The sequence below is a fragment of the Bos javanicus genome, chromosome 5 (assembly GCF_032452875.1).
Source record: "Bos javanicus breed banteng chromosome 5, ARS-OSU_banteng_1.0, whole genome shotgun sequence".
NCBI lineage: Eukaryota > Metazoa > Chordata > Mammalia > Artiodactyla > Bovidae > Bos > Bos javanicus.
The window spans coordinates 41,300,208-41,322,996 of record NC_083872.1 but is presented as its reverse complement, the minus strand read 5'-3'; the positions used below and the strand labels follow the sequence as shown (position 1 = coordinate 41,322,996).

The 22,789-nt window shown below is 40.5% G+C and overlaps 1 protein-coding gene across 1 annotated transcript in view; it reads right to left on the bottom strand.

The window, feature by feature from the left end:
- Positions 1–20,156, bottom strand: part of SLC2A13 (solute carrier family 2 member 13) — a 526,695-nt gene extending 506,539 nt beyond the window's left edge. Inside the window, exon 1 of the mRNA XM_061416450.1 lies at positions 19,302–20,156. Coding sequence (XP_061272434.1) covers positions 19,302–19,857 — 556 coding nt within the window. The 5' untranslated portion in view covers positions 19,858–20,156. The remainder of the gene's footprint in view (positions 1–19,301) is intronic.
- Positions 20,157–22,789: the final 2,633 nt, after the last annotated feature.

The window sequence follows — 22,789 nt, the reverse complement described above, 5'->3', positions numbered from 1 at the left end:
GAGCAATCTAGAGCCTGAGCAGTGTGGGCAGGGAGGCTACACGCGCAGTGAGCGGGGGCAGGCCCAGTGTGGCTACACTGTGTACTAACACTGTGAGTACACGCCAGTGTTATTTGTTTGCAGCGTCCTTCCCTCCCCACAGTGCGACTGAACAAGTGAGCCTTAAAAAAGTGTCCACTACTGCCCCCTTTGTATCAGGGCGGAAATCGGACATTGAAGAGACCAGCAAATAGAAGCTAAAACAGAGGGAACCGCCTTGGAAGTGACAGGAACAATAGATTAAAACCCTGTCATTAGTACCGACTACATAGGAAGAGGCCTATAGATCTTGAGAAATATAAGCCGGACCAAGGAATTATCCGAAAATGAACTAACCCCACAATACCCAAAACAACACCAGAAAAGATATATTTTCTTTTCTTTTTTTTTTAATTTTTAAGTCTCTATTACTCTTTTAATTTTCACTTTTATAACCTACTATTACTTTGCAAAAAAAAAAAAAAAAAAGACCCTATTTTTAAACCAAACTTCATATATATATATATATATATTTTATAATTTTTGTGACTTTGGTTTTTTTTTCCTTTTTTTTTTTCTTCCTTTCTTTAATATTGTATTTTTGAAATTCCAAACTCTACTCTAGATTTTTAATGTTTGCTTTTTGGTATTTGTTATCAATTTTGTATCTTTAAGAACCCAATTTTCAGTACCCATTTTTACTTGGGAGCAAGATTACTGGCTTGACTGCTCTCTCCCTCTTTGGACTCTCCTTTTTCTCCACCAGGTCACCTCTGTCTCCTCCCCACCCCATCTCTTCTCTACCCAACTTTGTGAATCTCTGTGTGTTCCAGACAGTGGAGAACACTTAGGGAACTGATTACTGGCTGGATCTGTCCCTCTCCTTTTGATTTCCCCTTTTATCCTCCTGGCCACCTCTGTCTTCCTCCCTCTCCTCTTCTCTGTATAACACCATGAACATCTTTGAGCATTCCAGTTGTGGAGTGCACATAAGGAAGTGATTACTGGCCAGCTTGCTCTCTCCTCTATTGATTCCACCTCATCTCATTCGGGTCACCTCTAACTCCCTCCTCCCTCTTCTTTTCTCCATGTAACTCTGTGAACCTCTCTGGGTGTCCCTCACTGTGGAGAAACTTTTCATTTTTAACCTAGATGTTTTATCAATGGTGCTGTATAGAAGGAGAAGTCTTGAGACTACTGTAAAAATAAGACTGAAAACCAGAAGGAGGAGGCTCAAGTCCAAATCCTGAGAACACCAGAGAACTCCTGACTCCAGGGAACATTAATTGACAGGAGCTCATAAAATGCCTCCATAACTACACTGAAACCAAGCACCACCCAAGGGCCAACAAGTTCCAGAGCAAGACATATCATGCAAATTCTCCAGCAACACAGGAACACAGCCCTGAGCTCCAACATACAGGCTGCCCAAAGTTACTCCAAAACCATTGACATAACTGTTTACTGGACACTTCATTGCACTCCAGAGAGAAGAAATCCAGCTCCACCCACCAGAACACCGACACAAGCTGCCCTAACCAAGAAACCTTGACAAGCCACCTGTACAACCCCACCAACAGCGAGGAAACTCCACAATAAAGAGAACTCCACAAACTGCCAGAATACAGAAAGGCCTCCCCAAACTCAGCAATATAAACAAGATGAAGAGACAGAGGAATACCTAGCAGGTAAAGGAACAGGATAAATGCCCACCAAACCAAACAAAAGAGGAAAACATAGGGAATCCACCTGATAAAGAATTCTGAATAATGATAGTGAAAATGATCCAAAATCTTAAAATCAAAATGGAATCACAGATAAACAGCCTGGAAACAGGATTGAGAAGATGCAAGAAAGGTTTAACAAGGACCTAGAAGAAATAAAACAGAATCAATATAATGAATAATGCAATAAAAGAGATCAAAAACATTCTGGAGGCAACAAATAGAAGAATAACAGAGGCAGAAGACAGGATTAGTGAAGTAGAAGATACAGTGGTAGAAATAAATGATTCTGAGAGGAAAAAAGAAAAACGGATTAAAAGAAATGAGGACAATCTCAGAGACCTCCAGGACAGTGTTAAACGCCCCAACATTTGAATCATAGGAGTCCCAGAAGAAGAAGACAAGAAGAAAGACCATGAGAAAATACTTGAGGAGATAATAGTTGAAAACTTCCCTAAAATGGGGAAGGAAATAATCACCCAAGTCCAAGAAATCCAGAGAGTCCCAAACAGGATAAACCCAAGGTGAAACACCCCAAGACACATATTAATCAAATTAACAAAGAACAAATATTAAAAGCAGCAAGGGAAAAACAACAAATAACACACAAGGGAATTCCCATAAGGATAACAGCTGATTTTTCAACAGAAACTCTTCAGGTCAGGGGGGAATGGCAAGACATACTTAAAGTGATGAAAGAAAATAACCTAAAACCCAGATTACTGTACCCAGAAAGGATCTCATTCAGATATGAAGGAGAAATCAAAAGCTTTACAGACAAGCAAAAGCTGAGAGAATTCAGCACCACCAAACCAGCTCTCCAACAAATGCTAAGGATATTCTCTAGACAGGAAACACAAAAAGGGTGTATAAACTCGAACCCAAAACAATAAAGTAAATGGCAACGGAATCATACTTATCAGTAATTACCTTAAACGTAAATGGGTTGAATGCCCCAACCAAAAGACAAAGACTGGCTGAATGGATACAAAAACAAGACCCCTACATATGTTGTCTACAAGAGACCCACCTCAAAACAGGGGACACATACAGACTGAAAGTGAAGGGCTGGAAAAAGATTTTCCATGCAAATAGGGACCAAAAGAAAGCAGGAGTAGCAATACTCACATCTGATAAAATAGACTTTAAAACAAAGTCTGTGAAAAGAGACAAAGAAGGACACTACATAATGATCAAAGGATCAATCCAAGAAGAAGATGTAACAATTATAAATATATATGCACCCAACATAGGAGCATCACAATATGTAAGACAAATGCTAACAAGTATGAAAGGGAAAATTAACAATAACACAATAATAGTGGGAGATTTTAATATCACATTCACACCTATAGATAGATCAACTAAACAGAAAATTAACAAGGAAACACAAACTTTAAATGGTACAATAGACCAGTTAGACCTAATTGATATCTATAGGACATTTCACCCCAAAACAATAAATTTCACCTTTTTCTCAAGCGCACACAGAACCTTCTCCAACATAGATCACATCCTGGACCATAAATCTAGCCTTGGTAAATGCAAAAAAAAATTGAAATCATTCCAAGCATCTTTTCTGACCACAATGCAGTAAGATTAGATCTCAATTACAGGAGAAAAAATATTTAAAATTCCAACATATGGAGGCTGAACAACACGCTGCTGAATAACCAACAAATCACAGAAGAAATCAAAAAGACATCAAAATATGCATAGAAATGAATGAAAATGAAAACACAACAACCCAAAACCTGTGGGACACTGTAAAAGCAGTGCTAAGGAGAAAGTTCATACCAATACAGGCATACCTCAAGAAACAAGAAAAAAGTCAAATAAATAACCTAACTGTACACCTAAAGCAACTAGAAAAGGAAGAAATGAAGAACCCCAGGGTTAGTAGAAGGAAAGAAATCTTAAAAATTAGGGCAGAAATAAATGCAAAAGAAACAAAAGAAACCATAGCAAAAATCAACAAAGCCAAAAGCTGGTTGTTTGAAAAGATAAATAAAATTGACAAACCATTAGCCAGACTCATCAAGAAACAAAGGGAGAAAAATCAAATCAATAAAATTAGAAATGAAAATGGAGAGATCACAACAGACAACACACAAATACAAAGGATCATAAGAGACTACTATCAGCAGTTATATGCCAATAAAATGGACAACGTGGAAGAAATGGACAAGTTCTTAGAAAAGTACAACTTTCCAAAACTGAACCAGGAAGAACTAGAAAATCTTAACAGACACATCACAAGCATGGAAATTGAAACTGTAACCAGAAATCTTTCAGCAAACAAAAGCCCAGGTCCAAATGGCTTCATGCTGAATTCTACCAAAAATTTAGAGAAGAGCTAACACCTATCCTGCTCAAACTCTTCCAGAATATTGCAGAGGAAGGTAAACTTCCAAACTCATTCTATGAGGCCACCATCACCCTAATACCAAAACCTGACAAAGATGCCACAAAAAAAGAAAACTAAAAGCCAATATCACAAATGAACATAGATGCAAAAATCCTTAACAAAATTCTAGCAATCAGAATCCAACAACACATGAAAAAGATCATACACCATGACCAAGTGGGCTTTATCCCAGGGATGCAAGGATTCTTCAGTATCCACAAATCAATCAATGTAATACACCACATCAACAAATTGAAGATAAAAGACATATGATTATCTCAATAGATGCAGAGAAAGCCTTTGACAAAATTCAACAGCCATTTATGATAAAAACTCTCCAGAATGCAGGAATAGAAGGAACATACCTCAACATAATAAAAGCTATATATGACAAACCCACAGCAAACATTATCCTCAGTGGTGAAAAATTGAAAGCCTTTCCCCTAAAGTCAGGAACAAGACAAGGGTGCCCACTTTCACCACTACTATTCAACATAGTTTTGGAAGTTTTGGCCACAGCACTCAGAGCAGAAAAAGAAATAAATGGAATCCAAATTGGAAAAGAAGTAAAACTCTCACTGTTTGCAGATGACATGATCCTCTATATAGAAAACCCTAAAGACTCCACCAGAAAATTACTAGAGCTAATCAATGAATATACTAAATTTGCAGGATATAAAATCAACACACAGAAATCCCTTGCATTCCTATACACTAATAATAAGAAAATAGAAAGAGAAATTATGGAAACAATTCCATTCAGCATTGCAACGAAAAGAATAAAATACTTAAGAATATATCTACCTAAAGAAACTAAAGACCTATATATAGAAAACTAGAAAGCACTGGTGAAAGAAATCAAAGAGGACACAAATAGATGGATAAATATACTGTGTTCATGGGTCAGAAGAATCAATATAGTGAAAATGAGTATACTACCCAAATCAATCTATAGATTCAATGCAATTCCTATCAAGCTACCAACGGTATTTTTCACAGAGCTAGAACAAATAATTTCACAATTTGTATGGAAATACAAAAAACCTTGAATAGCCAAAGCAATCTTGAGAAAGAAGAATGGAACTGGAGGAATCAACCTGCCTGACTTCAGGCTCTACTACAAAGCCACAGTCATCAAGACAGTATGGTACCGGCACAAAGACAGAAATATAGATCAATGGAACAAAATACAAAGTCCAGAGATAAATCCATGCACCTATGGACACCTTATCTTTGACAAAGGAGGCAAGAATATACAATTGATTAAAGACAATATCTTTAACAAGTAGTGCTGGGAAAACTGGTCAACCACTTGTAAAAGAATGAAACTAGAACACTTTCTAACACCATACACAAAAATAAACTAAAAAAAAAAAAAAAAAAAAAAACACAAAATGGATTAAAGATCTAAATGTAAGACCAGAAACTATAAAACTCCTAGAGGAGAACATTGGCAAAACACTCTCCGACATACATCACAGCAGGATCCTCTATGACCCCCTCCCAGAATATTGGAAATAAAAGCAAAAATAAACAAATGGGACCTAATTAAACTTAAAAGCTTCTGCACAACAAAGGAAACTGGAAACAAGGTGAAAAAACAGCCTTCAGAATGGGAGAAAATAATAGCAAATGAAGCAACTGACAAACAACTAATCTCAAAAATATACAAGCAACTCCTACAGCTCAATTCCAGAAAAATAAATGAACCAATCAAAAAATGGGCCAAAGAACTAAATAGACATTTCTCCAAAGAAGACATACAGATGGCTAACAAATGAATGAAAAGATGCTCAACATCACTCATTATCAGAGAAATGCAAATCAAAACCACAATGAGGTACCATTTCACGCCAGTCAGAATGGCTGCGATCCAAATGTCTACAAGCAATAAATGCTGGAGAGGGTGTGGAGAAAAGGGAACCCTCTTACACTGTTGGTGGGAATGCAAAGTAGTACAGCCACTATGGAGAACAGTGTGGAGATTCCTTTAAAAACTGGAAATAGAATTGCCTTAGGACCCAGCAATCCCACTGCTGGGCATACACACCGAGGAAACCAGAATTGAAAGAGACACATGTACCCCGATGTTCATCGCAGCACTGTTTATAATAGCCGGGACATGGAAGCAACCTAGATGTCCATCAGCAGATGAATGGATAAGAAAGCTATGGTACATATACACAATGGAGTATTACTCAGCCATTAAAAAGAATACATTTGAATCAGTTCTAATGAGGTGGATGAAACTGGAGCCTATTATACAGAGTGAAGTAAGCCAGAAAGAAAATCACCAATACAGTATACTAACGCATATATATGGAATTTAGAAAGATGGTAACGATAACCCTGTACGTGAGACAGCAAAAGAGACAAGATGTATAGAACAGTCTTTCGGACTCTGTGGGAGAGGGAGAGGGTGGGATCATTTGGGAGAATTCCATTGAAACATGTATAATATCATATATGAAACAAATTGCCAGTCCAGGTTCGATGCATGATACTGGATGCTTGGGGCTGGTACACTGGAACGACCCAGAGGGATGATACGGGAAGGGTGGAGGGAGGGGGGTTCAGGATGGGGAACATGTGTATACCTGTGCCAGATTTATGTTGATGTATGGTAAAACCAATACAATATTGTAAAGTAATTAACCTCCAATTAAAATAAATAAATTTATATTTAAAATAAAATCCTGACGCATACCAAGATTATCTTGAAATTTTTTGAAAACTACAAATGCTCAGGTATTAATTTTCTTCTCCACAGCTCCAGATGTTTCTAATGAGTAGTCGTGTTTAAAAACAACTGGACTCTATGATAATTTTTACTTTTATCTAGTTTGTTCCACTTTTTCTCTTTCATATTCCGTGCTCCCATTTCATTTAGTTTATGTTCTCCAATTTCTCCTTTTTTTTTTTTTTTTGGATGTTCTTTCTCAAGCCTTATCAACTGTAGCAGAAAAGCTTTTGTGTATAAATATACATATGTATAATACATATGTTTTAGAAAACAGGATTTTTTGCCTAAAAAAAAATGACATTTTGATTCCACTTGTTTGTCCACTTCTGTATGAACAGAATGCTAGATTTCTGATTTAAAAATATATATGCAATAAGCAACAAAGATTTAGTGTATAGCATAGGGAACTATAGTCAACATCTTGTTATAACCAATGGAAAATAATTTCAAAAATAACATATGGTTTTTTGTATTTGTATAACTGAATCACCTTGCTGGGCACCTGAAACACTGTAAGTCAATATATTTAAAAGAAAAAAAAAAAAACTTTATTGCTGAAAAACATTAATCATTATCTGAGCCTCCACCAAGTTCTAATCTTTCCCAATGGTAACAAAATATCACTGATTGCAACTCATCATAACAAATATAGTAAAAATGAAAAAGCTTGAAATATTGCAACAATCACCAAAATGTGACACAGGGACACAAAGTGAGCAAACGATGTTGGTGAAATGGCACTGATGAATCCAATGGGGGATCGCCACAAAACTTGATTTTGTAAAAAGTACAATGATCTGTAAAGCACATGAAGTGTGCTTGTAATAGTATTATCTCACTGAGTTATTATGAAAATTATATGAATATAAGTAAAATATTTAGAAGAATATTTGGCACAGAGTAAGCATTAAATCAAAGTTTAGGTATCACTTCCAGGGTATTGGCAGCTAAATCAATTTCCAAGTCATGTTCTGCTTGAAGTGACTAGGGAGATACTAAAATCAGTAGAGAAGGATGCTGGTGCCACCATGATGCCAGTGTGCACTGTGGTGCTCGGGACCCCAGCACACTGCTCAGCCTGTTGTGAAACGAGCCTTCTGCTGTGTGGATTTAGACACATATTCCAGAACACACCATTCTAAACAATGGCGCCAATATTTAATAAAAGACCTAAGTGTGAATCATGCTGTAGTCCCAACTTGAGTTTAGACTTATCTGTAACACTTGGCTATTTTGTTTCTCTATACATCCAGGGAAGTTAAATTTCTATGTGGAAACTATTTTGGGGTTTTCCTTCAATGAAAGTTTCCTTTATAAAAGTGTTGCTTCATCTTCACTATGAAGTCAGAGAAAAAGAAAAGCAAGGAAATGAAAAGAGATGAAGACAGGAAGGGTGCATAAAGGAACCAAGTTCAATCAGGAAGAAAAAAGAAAAATAGTATCATGTGCTTTTGAGTAATGATGGCCATGACTGCTTGCTATTTGAGATCTACCAGCATTCGACATCACCAAAGGTGTTAAACCCAAAGACATTACTGTGAATCAGACTATGTTCTTACTTTGAGCTTAAAATACAGAAGACGAAGTATGGATGGATGAAAAAGAAAAATGCTTAAGACAGAAGTCATATGAACAACATCACAGAACTCAAATTAACACTCAGGTCATCTCAATGACAGCTCATGCAAGGAGGGCCATGCAATACTACTAGGCAAACACAATTAGGTCATAATTCTCACTGTAACTCTATAATGTCAACTCCAGCAGATATAAAAGTGTGGAGTTAAAGAGGGGTGGGGCATTGCACATAAACTGTTAATGTTTATGCAACAAGGAAACAGGTCAAATGAAGCTTTACTTGACCTGTCAGTTGCATACCAGTAGAGAGAATAAATCCAACACAGAAATTCTGCTTTAAAAGAAAATAAAACTGAAACAAATTGTGAGAGTTGGGGAAGGGAATAAAGTTGGTTAGCAAAAAAAAAAATAGCATTAGCTGATAATCTAAAAATCTGTCTGATTCTAACTTTATTTACCTTAAATAAATTTTTCATTGATATTAGCATTGCATGACTTTTTAATCAAACAAGATTTTAAATTTGCTTTGCATTAAAAGACAAAAGTTCAAAGTACTCTTTGAAAAAGATTGATATTTTTGAAAAGTATTTCTCAACAGGCCATAATATACTAATTAAAAGCTGCAAAGCAGCTACAAACTGTGGTCCAGTAGAGGGAGTACTGGAACAGAGGGTGACAGATAAGCAACTGGTGTAAATTTAAGATTAATTCAGCAAACTCAGTGCTGTATAGATTAACATGTCCATTCTCAGTAAAGGTTTTGAACACCAGTCAATGTCTGAATTGAGACACTCTTTGATATGCCCCACACAGTTACTAAATCATCACCTATAATTAGCAGTAAATGCCAATGCCAATGGGAAAAGGGCAAAATTACATTCTGTGCTTTTTGGCTATAGACATGCTAACAATGATAAGAGTACTATGTTCTTATACTCGGCTCCTTCACAGCAACCTTGCCTGTGTGTTATGCATGAGAGATATAAGATCACATACAACAGTCAAACGAAGCAAAATGCACAAACTCACACTCTTTCAATCCTTTTGTACCTATCCACATCTGAAAACCTTGATTATAGGTACAACTTTGCTAAATAAACTCATAAAAAATATAACTGTATAAATGAAAGTGAAAGTCACTCAGTCATGCCCAACTGTATAGCCCAACCCCACGGGCTATACAGTCCATGGAATTCTCCAGGCCAGAATACTGGAGTGGGTAGCCTTTCCCTACTCCATGGCATCTTCCTAACCCAAAGACAGAAACCAATAACTGTACAAGGATATAAAAATAAGATTACAATGGAGAAATACAATAAATTCTTGAGTTTTCAAATTTGTGTCCTATTTGAAATTTGAGTCTTCAAGTTTAAAAAGTCTGGTGTCAGAAGTAGTAGAGCAGGAACACTGACAAAAGCCTGGTCCCAGGACTTAAGTCAAGGATGAGACCAGAGGAACCAAAAGAACCTCTGGTGAAACCAAAACACAAATAATGCCATTTTCATAATGGGTACGCAATAAGCTAATTTTGGTGTAACTAGTCAAGGAAAATGAACCCATAAAATAAATCAGAAACCTCTGATTTCTTATGCTTCTTTTACATGAATCATTGATTCTCAATATATTTATACATTCTAATTATAGACTGAACAATTATACTCTACTGCTTGGTATCTTTTATGATTTTCAAAGATTTCTGTTGAAGGGCCCTGCAACTCTTCCTATTTCAGTAATTCATGACTACATGTTTTAGCCACCCAGTAGTAACTATCTCAACAAAGGATTTCTAATACTACAAAATTCAAAGAAGCAAGAGGTGTCAAAGGAGAATCAAAATTGAGTCAGTACTGTTAAGAGAGCTCCTTAAATAGAGTTAGCAGCCATTAAGAAAATGCATTTCTCAGCCTGGACGGAATCTGACCTTTGATCTGGTAAAGTCACAAAGAACACCAGCCAGAAACTCAAGATACTTAATGGACCTCTACTCTAATTCTAAGGGCTTCCCTGGTGCCTCAGTGGTAAAGAACCCACCTGTCAATGCAGGAAATGTGGGTTCAATCCCTGGATCAGAAAGATGCCCTGGAGAAGGAATGGCAACCCACTCCAGTATTCCCTGTCTGAGAAATCCCATGGACAGAGAAGCCTGATGGACTACAGTCCATGAGGTCAGAAAGAATCAGGCACAAATTAGCCACTGATCAGGCAGGCACTCTAATTCTACTCTGATTCCTTAAGAATCGATATTTTCCACCTTGAATGGGGACAATCACAAATCTTACCAGGCAACTTTTAGCAACCTCATGATCTTTTGCCTTTACTTAACTCTTTCTCTTCCTTGTAATACTCTTTCAGTGTTACAGGACTCTGTATATACTGAATCACAGTTCTTAAGACCCTAAATAAACTTTTCTTCTTATTTGCAGCCTCCTGCATTTGGGGGGTTTGACAGAAGTTTGAAGAAGAAAGTAAAAGTTTAAAAGCATAATGGTTTAAAATTTAAAAAAGATTCAGTGGATATTAATCTGGCATTATTTACAACTGAAAATCCCCAAAGACAGTCCCTGCATAGTCAAAACCAACTAAACCCTATTTAGCCTAATCCTCCCACAAAAATCATTCTAGTTTCATGACTGACCCATCATCACCCTTCAGTCACTTTTTGCTTCATATACTGCTTTGACTTTTTGGTGCCTTTACACTCACTGTTAACTCTAACTTAAACGCTCATTAGTTGAAAAGAGCAAAAGACTCCAAGGTTCTGTTTTTTAATTCTGATTTTGCATTAGTGTCCTCATCATTTAACTGCTATACCTTTTTTATTGCATACCTTGGTTTATTGGGCTTTAAAGACAGTAAATGTTTTACAAAATGAAGGTCTGTGGCAACCCTTGATGGAACAAGTCTATTGGCACCATTTTCCAGCAGTACTTGCTCACTTCAAGTCTCTGGGTCACATTCTGGTAATTTTCACAATATTTCCAACTCTTTCATTATGATTATAATTGTCATGATGAACTACAATCAGCTATCTTTGATGTTATTAATGCAATTGTTTTGTGGCACCACAAATCACACCCACAGAAGATGGGAACTTTGTGTCTGTTCTGATTGCTCCAGGAACCATTGGCTCCCCAGCCTCTCTCCCCATCTCCCAGGCCTCCCTGTTTCCCAGAGACACACAATATTTAAATTAGTCAAAATAACATCCCTGCATTTAACAGTTTCTAAGTGTCAGAGTGAAAAGAAGAATCACAGGTCTCTTATTTTAAATGAAAGCTAGAATTGACTAAGCTCAGTGAGGAAGGCATGACTCAAGCCAAGACAGGCCACAAACTAGGCCTCTTGCACCCATTAGCCAAACTGCAAAGGCAAAGCAGAAGGATATTACAAGTACTACTCCAGTGAATAAAATTCTCCAAGCCAGGCTTCAACAGTACATGAACCATGAACTTCCAGATGTTCAAGCTGGATTTAGAAAAGGCGGAGGAACCAGAGATCACATTGCCAACATGCACTGGATCATAGAAAAAGCAAAAAGAATTCCAGAAAAAAATCTACTACTGAATTATTGATTACGCCAAAGACTTTGACTGTGTAGATCACAACAAACTGTGGAAAATTCTTAGAGATGGGAATACCAGACCACTTGACCTGCCTCCTGAGAAATCTGTACAGGTCAAGAAGCAACAGTTAGAACTGGACATGGAAAAACAGACTGGTTCCAAATTGGGAAAGGAGTACATCAAGGCTGTATATTATTACCCTGCTTATTTAACTTATATGCAGAGTACATCATGCAAAATGCCAGGCTGTATGAAACACAAGCTGGAATCAAGACTGCCAGGAGACATATCAATAACCTCAGATATGCAGATGACACCACCTTTACAGAGAAAGTGAAAAGGAACTAAAGAGCCTCTTGATGAAAGTGAAAGAGGTGAGTGAAAAAGCTGGTTTAAAACTCAACATTCCAAAAACTAAGATCATGGCATCTGGTCCCATCACTCCATGGCAAACAGATGGAGAAATAATGAAAACAGTGACAGACTTTATTTTCTTGGGCTCCAAAATCACTGCAGATGGTGACTGCAGCCATGAAATTTTAAAAGACGCTTGCTCCTTGGAAGAAAAGCTATGACCAACTTAGACAGCATCTTAAAAAGCAGAGACATTACTCTGCTGACATAGGTCCATCTAGTCAAAACTATGGTTTTGCCAGTAGTCATGTATGGATGTGACAGTTGGACCATAAAGAAAGCTGAGTGCCAAAGAATTGATGTTTTTGAACTGTGGTGGTGGAAAAGACTCTTGAGAGCCCCTTGGACTGCAAGGAGATCCAACCAGTCAGTCATAAAGGATATGAGTCCTGAATATTCACTGTAAGGACTGATGCTGAAGCTGAAGCTCCAATACTTTGGCCACCTGATGTGAAGAAATGACTCATTGGAAAAGACACTGATGCTGGGAAAGATTGAAGGTGGGAGGAGAAGGGGATAACAGAGGATGAGACAGTTGGATGGCATCACTGACTTGATGGACATGAGTTTGAGTAAACTCCGGGAGTTGGTGATAGACAGGGAAGACTGGTGTACTGCAGTCCATGGGGTCACAAAGAGTCTGACACAACTGAACAGCTGAACTGAACTGAACTCTGGTGAATACAAGAACAAGAAAGCAAAACAGCTCTATTGCTAATTCAGAGAAAGCTGTAGTGGTCTGACAGATGAGCAAACCAGCTAAAATATTTCCTTAAGCCAAAGCTTAATCCAGAGAAGGGCCTGTGTGTGTGTTCAATCGCTCAGTCATGTCCAACTCTTTGTGACCCCATGGGCTGTAGCCCACCAGGCTCCTTTGTCCATGGAACCCTCCAGGCAAGAATACTGGAGTGGGTCCAGGGGATCTTCACAAAGCAGGAATCGACCTAGGATTCCTACATTGAAGGCAGATTCTTTACCATTTGAGCCACTAAGGAAGACCAAGAAGGGCCTCTCTTCAATTATATGAAGATTAAGAGAAGTGAGAAAGATGCAGAAGTGTGAAGCTAGCAGAGGTTGATTCATTAAGCTTAAGGAAAGAAACCCTCTCCATAACATAAAAGCACAGGGTGAAGCAGCAAGAACTGATAGAGAAGCTGCAGCAAGTAACCCAGAAGACACAGTTAGGATAAGTAAGGAAGGTGGCTACACTAAACAACAGATTTTCAGCATACAGGAAACTGCCTTATATTAAAAGAAGATTCCTTCTAGGACTTCTATAAGAGAAGTCAATGCCTGGCTTCAGGGTTTCAAAGGACAGGCTGGCCCTCTTGTCAGGGGTTAATGCAGCTGGTGACTCTGAGTCAAAGCCAATGCTCATTTACTATTCTAAAACTCCAAGGGCCCTTAAGAATTAGGCTAAATCTACCCTGCCTATTCTCTACAAATGCAACAAAGCCTGGATGATAGCACATCTGTTTACAACACGGTTTCCTGAATATTTCAAGCCCTCTATCGAGACCTACTGCTCAGAAAAGATTCCCTGCAAAATATTACTGCTCACTGACAATGCACCTAGTTACCCAAGAGTTCTGAAGATGTACAAGATTGATGTTGCTTTAATGCCTGCTAACATAACGTCCTTTGTTACATACTTTGGCCACCTCATGTGAAGAGTTGACTCATTGGAAAAGACTGATGCTGGGAGGGATTGGGGGCAGGAGGAAAAAGGGATGACAGAGGATGAGGTGGCTAGATGGCATCACTGACTAGATGGATGTGAGTCTGAGTGAACTCCGGGAGTTGGTGATGGACAGGAAAGCCTGGTGTACTGCAGTCCATGGGGTCGCAAAGAGTCGGACATGACTGAGTGACTGAACTGAACTGACCTGAACATAACATCCATTCTGCAGCCATGGACCAAGGAGCAATTTTGACTTTCAAGTCTTATTATTTAAGAAATACCAGTGTAAGCTTATAGCTGCTATACATAGTGATTCCTTTGATGGATCTGGGCAAAGTCAATTGAAAACCTTCTGAAACGATCCACCATTCCAGATGCCGCTAAGAACATAACTGATTCATAGGAAGAAGTCAAAACAGCAACATTAATAAGAGTTTGGCAGAAGTTGATTCTAACTCCCCATGATGACTTTGAGGGGATGGAACTTGAGTGGAGGAAGTAATTGCCAGCTGTGGTAGAAACAGCAAGAGAACCAGAGTTAGAAGAGGAGCCTGAAAATGTGACTGAATTGCTACACTCTCACGTAAAACTTTCACAGATAAGGAGTTGCTTCTTATGGGTGAACAAAGAAAGTGGTTTCTCAAGATGAAATGAATATGCTGGTGAATATGCTATGAACATTGTTGAAATGGCAGCAATGGATTTAGAATATTACATAAAGTTAGTTGACAAAGCAGTGTCAGTGTTTGAGAGGGACTGATTTCAACTTTGAAAGAAGTTATAACTATGGGTAAAATGCTATCTAACAGCATCAAATGTTACAGAAAAATCACTTGTGAAAGGAAGTCAACTGATGCAGAAAACTTCACTGTTATCTTATTTCAAGAAATTGCCAGTCTCCAGCCTTCAGCAACCACCACCTTGATCAGTCAATAGCCTCCAATGTGGAGGCAAGACTCTCCAACAGCAAAGATTACTAGCTGAAGACTCACATTATTTCTGGTGTTTTTTGTTTTTTTTTTTTTTTAAATTAAGATACGTAGTTTTTTTAGAAATAATACTATTTGTATACAATAGACTACAGTATAGTATAAAATAACTTCATATGCACTGGAAGCTTGTGTCAATTATTTTATTGCAATATTCACTTTATTTCAGTGGTCCAGAACCCACACTACCTATGAGGTAGGCATCCAGAAAAAGGAAACCTGTTTCTAGAGCTAAAAGGATTAAATGAGATAACATATGTAAAAACAGCAGGGTAACTATCCCATACTAAAGCACTAAAAAATAGTAACTTCTTTCATGGATCTCTGTAAATCTGTTGAACTCCTACTCACCCTCCAAACCCCGATTTAAATCTGTTTCTATAAAACCTCCTTAATTATTTGTTCTATTTTCTTCCTCCCCAAAAATGCAATTGCTTAGTCTTCTGTGTTTCCCATAGGAGTTACAGAAACCTCTACTGTACTTTAAATGCTTGTTGATGGCCTTTGTGTTCCATTAGAGAATGAATACCTTCAGGGTGGGATTTTTATCTAACTACTGCCTACTCCAAAAGTTAAAGAATCAATAATGAAACTTAATTAGCATTTATTAAACAAGTAAATGATTTAATTACACTATTACAAACTACATTCCATCACCTCCACTAGCTTGGTTCATAGTGATGCTCTCCATCTATATGCCATTACTCCACGGCAAATAGATGGAGAAACAATGACAGACGTTATTTTCTTGGGCTCCAAAATCACTGCAGATGGTGACTGCAGCCATGAAATTAAAGGACGCTTGCTCCTTGGAAGAAAATCTATGACCAACATAGACAGCATATTAAAAACCAGAGACATTGCTCTGCCAACAAAGGTCCGTCTAGTCAAAGCTATAGTTTTTCCAATAGTCATTCATGTATGGATGTGAGAGCTGGACCATAAAGAAAGCTGAGTGCCGAAGAATTGATGTTTTTGAACTGTGGTGGTGGAGAAGATTCTTGAGAGCCCCTTGGACTGCAAGGAGATCCAACCAGTCAGTCATAAAGGAAATCAGTCCTGAATATTCATTGGAAGGACTGATGCTGAAGCTGAAGCTCCAATACTTTGGCCACCTGATGTAAAGAACTGACTCATTGGAAAAGACCCTGATGCTGGAAAAGATTGAAGGTGGGAGGAGAAGGGGATGACAGAGGATGAGACGGTTGGATGGCATCACTGACTCGATGGACATGAGTTTAAGTAAGCTCCAGGAGCTGGTGATGGACAGGGGAGCCTGATGTGCTGCAGACCATTGGGTTGCAAAGAGTAGGAAACGACTGAGTGGCTGAACTGAATTGAGCAAACTAAAACCCTTATATAGTCTTTCAAGCATTTCACAATGCTCTAAAAAAATAACAGTCCTTACATACTTTGATACCCTATCAGCAATGTAACTTTTTAATGCTTGTGCTTACCGTACACTCATTTACTCATCAAGTACGAATGCCTCCTACAGGCTGAGAGTACTGTATCTTGGTGAACAAAATGAACAAAAACCCCTGTCCTTATGGGCTTTACATTTACCACAGGTAAACTTGTGGAAGAAAGAAATTGCCATTACAAATTTGCCAGAAAAATATACCAGAAGACACAAAGTTATTCTTCAATATTTACTAAATATCAAAAATATTTACTAAATATTTACTAAATATAAAAAACAAAAACCTCCTGACCACACACAAAATCTACTTTAAAAAGTATGATATAAATTCAGAGTCAGTGTAGTAAACAAGCAAAACTAATTTTGTATCCCTAAAAAAATGCTCATCCTAATGACTCATTTCCTTGTAGCTAAAAGTATTTGTAATTTCTTTTTTGAATGGTTAGTAATCTTTTGAGTTTTAAGAATTTTACAATTATATGCATCATATAGATCCTAATTTGAAAGGTGGTGATGTGTAATGTGGCCTCTTTGAAAATCTGTTTAAAATCTTAAAACATTCTTCATTTTGTAAGTGAGGAGAGCTTTTTATGCAACTTTATATCAGGGCTTCCAGTCTAAGTGGTACTCCCCCATGAGTAAGACAGGCCATACCAGGACTAAATCAACTAGCTGCAGTATCAGGCAGGCAACCCTGGTGCCAGAGACACAAATGCTGCTCTTGCACACCAACCTTTCCAACCTTACCTCTTGCTTCATCCTCTTTGCTGCATCCACCTTGTTCCTCAAGCATGGCCTATGCTTTCCTTTCTTTGCTCATTCCCAGGTTTGGCCTAGAAAATCCTTTCCTTATCTCTACTGTCAAAATACTACTTATCAACATACCATTTCCATCTGCAAGAGCTAGGCTTTCCTCTCTTGGGGTAACTGTACCCTCTTTTAATTAACAACCCTGTCTGTGAGCCTTTCTTACAGAGCTTAGCTAGTTCTACCTTGCTCTAACCCTGCCCAGCCACTCTTACTGAAGCATAAATGTTCCTCACTGTTCTGCTCATCTGGAAAAGGCCCTTAAACACACAACAGGGGCTTGCTTTTCCTATCAGATAAAAGACTAAATATAATACCCAAATATCCAATACTTGCCATAGCTAAACACTAGGAAACTGCACTGAGAGATCTCTGAAAAACAGTATCGATTTCCAATATTACAAAAAAGACTCAGTCTTACTGAACAAATCTTGCTACCTAAAATTACACTATTTCGATGTCAGAAGAAATAAAAGAGGTAATCTGTTGTCCCATGCAGAGAATGCTGACAGGAGAATCCTGAAGGCACTAGGTACTTCTTACAGAGAGGTTTCATTTCAGTTGTACTTTTTGGTCATTTTAGACTTTAATAATAGTCAACTTAACATGTAACTGAGAGCCTTGCCCTGCTTCACTAAGTAACAGTGCAATAAACAAACAAAAAGGAAATCAGTAATAACTAATTCTGGATATAAAGTGCAGTGAGCTGGGTTTCAGGTTATGGTTCCTACATGTGGAGTTGTATAAATAGGGCTCTCTCCCCCGTAGAGTCTACAGAGAAAAGGTGAAAAGCATAAACGTCAAACAAGTGGTGAATGGACAGATCATCAGGAGCCCTAGTTTAAAGGGCTCTTTCATCAATCCCCAGCCATAGGGAAGAAATACTTCAACAGCACCCTAAAGGAAACAAGAAACTGAATCATGAAAGGAAACAATAAAAAAGCATCAGCGGCATGCCTTACAAAAATCACTAGTGAGATTTAAGTCTCACCCCCCACTTTGTCTCAAAAGTGCTTTCTAATAATACTGCGCACATTCCAAACAGCTTCCATCTGCCAAGAACTTACCAACTGCACCTCCCCTGCTCAGCAACCAGGGTGAAAAACCAATCCCAAGGGAACCTTCATCCCTTCATTTTGGCAATAAACTGCAAACATCTACCTTGCTGGGCATTTACCCACAGGGCGAATAGTTTCAAAGTGAATTTAGGAGGTGAACAAGACCCAAGGGAAAACAGGAGAGACAAAACAAAAAGGAGAATGGGTGAATACAGATTTAAAGGAAAAGGTCAGGAAAACAGAAAAGTCAAGAATTTATTTGAGGGCGGGGGGAAGGAAAGCAAAAGGCAATACAAAAAGTAAACTCAAAAGAAGAGAATAAAATACTACTCTACCCTAAAGATAAATGACTCGAGAAGGAAAATGAGGAGCAGCAAAGAGTAGAGTCCAGATGACTTGAGGAACTTTAAAAATTCTCTTACTGTATCTTTTAAGACTTATTGGGTTCGGAGTTCGGAATCCTAGAAGAGGCAAAGGTCTAGCAGTGGAGGAAAAAGTGAGACAATGTTGGAGAGTAAAAAGATCTTCCCTCCTAAGCTCTTAGCTAGACATCAGGTAAGGCTGAATCAAGGAAACCGCTGGTGAGGAGCCGGGTTCCAGGAAGGGCTTAGAGAGGCAAGTATCACGCGGATTCACTTGTCCGTAGGCGACAGAGTCCACGTGGGCTCGGGGGAGAGCACAGCGATCCCCCACCCCCACCCCCACCCTGGAGGGAGACTGAGAGGCCGGACTAACAAACAGATGGGCTCTCAGAACAGGAGCAAGAGATGCGAAGTGTCCTCAGGAGCTGGCCACACTCGACGGGGACCGTGAAGGGGGAAAAGAACGCAGCGACCAGGGTCAAGGGCGGAGTCGCCAGGGGCCCCGCAGGCGCTCTTCGCGAAGCCGGAACTCACCGATGCCGAGCCCCACAACCAGGCGGCCGGCGAGCAGCGTCTCCTTGTTGTTCGCCGCGGCCAGCACCGCGGAGCCGGCGGTGAAGAGGGCACTGGCCAGCAGGATGGCGGCGCGGCGGCCGAAGACGCCGTTGAGGGCCCCGCCGGCCAGCGCCGAGACGGCGGCCGCCCCCACCGTGCTGGACACGAGCAGCTCCTGCCACATCGCGTCCAGGCTGAGCTGCCGCTTGAGCAGCAGCATGGCCCCCGACACCACCCCGGTGTCATAGCCGAACAGGAAGCCGCCCAGCGCGGAGAAGACTGCCACCACGTATACGAAGGCGGGGGTCTCGTCCTGCTGGAACTGCCGCCGCGCCGCGCGTTCCAGGTCCCCGACGCCGCCGCCGCCCGCGCCCGCGCCCTGCAGGCTGGCGCTCGACTCCGCGGCCGCCAGAAGGCTGCGCTCCCCGGCCGTGCTCGCCGCGTCCGGCTCCTGCTGCTTCCTGCGGCGCTCGCCCATGAGGCTGCTCAAGCTCCGCAGCGTGTACTCCACATTCTCGCTCGCCTTGCGGGACATAAGGCAGGGGCCCGGGGCTGCCCGGGGGAACGAGGCTCCGCGGGCTGGCGGTCTCGAAGGGCTGGACAGCCCGAGCGGGCACAAGGAACCGCCGCCTTCCTCCTCCCGGCTCCTGCTCCGCCTGCCACGGTAGCAGCCGCCGCCGCAGCCACTCCGGGGAGAAAGTTGCTGCCCGCCGGCCCCGGCTCTGCGGAGTTGGAGCCCGGCGGGTCTCACTCGAGACTCACGCCCCGCGCCTGCCGAGCTGGCGCTGCGGAGCAAGCGGGAGGTGGGGCCGCAGGTCACGTGCAGCCCCAGCCGGCGGGGCCGGCCCGAGACGCCCCGCCCCTCCTCGGGCGGTGCCAGCCTCAGCCCACCCCGGACCCCTAAACCCCACCTCCCGGTCGAGCTCAACCTCTGACCTAGGGTCCTTCTAACGTGGCTCTCTGTTTCTTAACTGCTCCAAGTCCCATAGTTTGAGGGTTGCAGTTGAGGAGCAAGCCAGTGTTTGCCAGCCCGGTACTAGACTTCGAGACTCAGAGAAATGGTTTACGATGATCGCACGGTTTGGAAAGGCAAGGAGAGAACCACTTTAGAAAAGCCTGAGGATGGCCAAGGCTGGAAGGGCCTAGGAAAAAATATTCTGTTATGGCATATCGCAAGTACCCATCCTTCCTTTAATAATATTGTGATATAAATGAATCTGTTCCGGAGCAATTCAGCTTCTTATGGCCAGTCCCTCCTCAATGTATGCTTCTTTTAAAGGAACGATACATCTTATTTCTTTGAGGTTAGAGTTAACCTATCTCCCCAGGTGAATCACAAAACTTGTTCCATGGATCCCTGAAAAGAAAATTCACGTTTATACATTCCACTCGTGTCACCAAGTATTAATAGCTCCCACTGGTACAAAGTAAACCCAAGGTTTCATCTGATTTGAGGTTTAATAGACAACCTCCATCAACCCACTCACTAAAAGGAAGGATGTCTTCTCCCTGGAAAAATCTACACTGTTGTCCTCCATTCTCAGGGGGCAATTTTAACTGTCTCATTTGTTTGTGTGATGTGTTGTGCTCAGTCCCTTCAGTCGTGTCTGACTCTTTGCAACCCTATGGAATGTAGCCCACTAGACTCCTTTGTCCATGGGATTCTCCAGGCAAGAATAGTGGAGTGGGTTGCCATTTCCTCCTCCAGGAATCCAACTCTGGTCTCCTGTGTCCCCTGCATTGCAGGTGGATTCTTTACTGCTGAGCCACTGGGTAAGCCTGCCTCATTTACTTGAAACAATGCAAAGATGACATTACTTGCCACCAGTGTTTTTAAACTGTTAACTGCGAGTTATTAGTTTGTGGGGGTCCCCCCACACACACACACACACTTTGACTTGTCATTAGTAAATCATTCTATACAGCTTCACTTTAGAAGAGAAACTATGTTCCTCTGATTTGCTTTCATTCTTCAGGCTCAGGGCAGGAGGGAAAGCATCATATAATTCTATTCTTTATGATTTCAGTGTTAGCGTTAGTTGCTAAGTTGTGTCTGACTCTTTTGTGACCCCATGGACTGTAGCCTGCCAGGTTCCTCTCTCCATGGGATTCTCCAGGCAAGAATACTAGAGTGGGTACCCATTCCCTTCTCCAGGGGATCCTCCCAACCAAGGGATCAAACCTGGGCCTCCTGCATTGTAAGCAGCTTCTTTTACCATCTTTATTGCTGAGCCACCAGCTTTATTTTCCTTATTTAAGTAAAAGACTTCTTAGTTTGAGGTCTATTTTTCCTTGCAGGCTAGAACTTTTTCCTTTTAAAGAAAAGAATTTTGTTGTCTTGTTTCAATAAAAAGTTACATTAGAATTTGTCAAAGTTGCTTTTCTTTGGATTATCAGCCATGATTATCTCCATAATACAACATTTTCCTTTCCCGCAACTAGGAAAAATGATTTAATGGACTCAGAGGGCTTAACTTATTGTGTGACTTTTAAGTAAGGTTCTCTCATAATTCCCAGGGATCAGTTAAACAGAGAGGGCTTTTAGCTCTAGAGCAATAACTCTTTAATAATACTCAGGCTTCTGTAAAAGATTCAGGTAACAGCACGCCCTTTCCCAGGCCTGCTGGTATAAAACTGCGCCATCTGGTGGTGAGCCATTTCATCGTTTTTGAAGAGCTGGACTTCTCTACCAGGGGAGAATCGACCGATACTGTTGCCAGTTCCCTCTTGTTGAGATGAAACAAACTTTCATTTACTCCTAGCAGGGACACCTTGTCTCCTGACAATCCCTTGCTGGGAATTCAAATTTTGTGTTCAGTTCAGTTCAGTTCAGTCTCTCAGTCGTGTCCGACTCTTCGCAACCCCATGAATCACAGCACGCCAGGCCTCCCTGTCCATCACCAACTCCCAGAGTTCACTCAGACTCATGTCCATTGAGTCGGTGATGCCATCCAGCCATCTCATCCTCTGTCGTCCTCTTCACCTCCTGCCCCCAATCCCTCCCAAGATCAGAGTCTTTTCCAATGAGTCAACTCTTCACATGAGGTGGCCAAAGTACTGGCCAAAGTACTGGCCAAAGTACTGATTTCAGCTTTAGCATCATTCCTTCCAAAGAAATCCCAGGGCTGATCTCCTTCAGAATGGACTGGTTGGATCTCCTTACAGTCCAAGGGACTCTCAAGAGTCTTCTCCAACACCACAGTTCAAAAGCATCAATTCTTTGGCACTCAGCCTTCTTCACAGTCCAACTCTCACATCCATACATTTTGTGTTACAGAGCACTAAACTAAAAGTGGTTCCATTCCATATCATCAGGCCACCTAAAATACCTAAAAATACCTAAAAACAGGTTACATCCTAAATGAAATATGACATGAAAAAAGGGATCAGAGACTTAAACAGAGTTCTTCCCAGCCCTTGAAGAGTGCCAAGTTCATTTTAGTACCACAGCATGAGTAAAATATAGT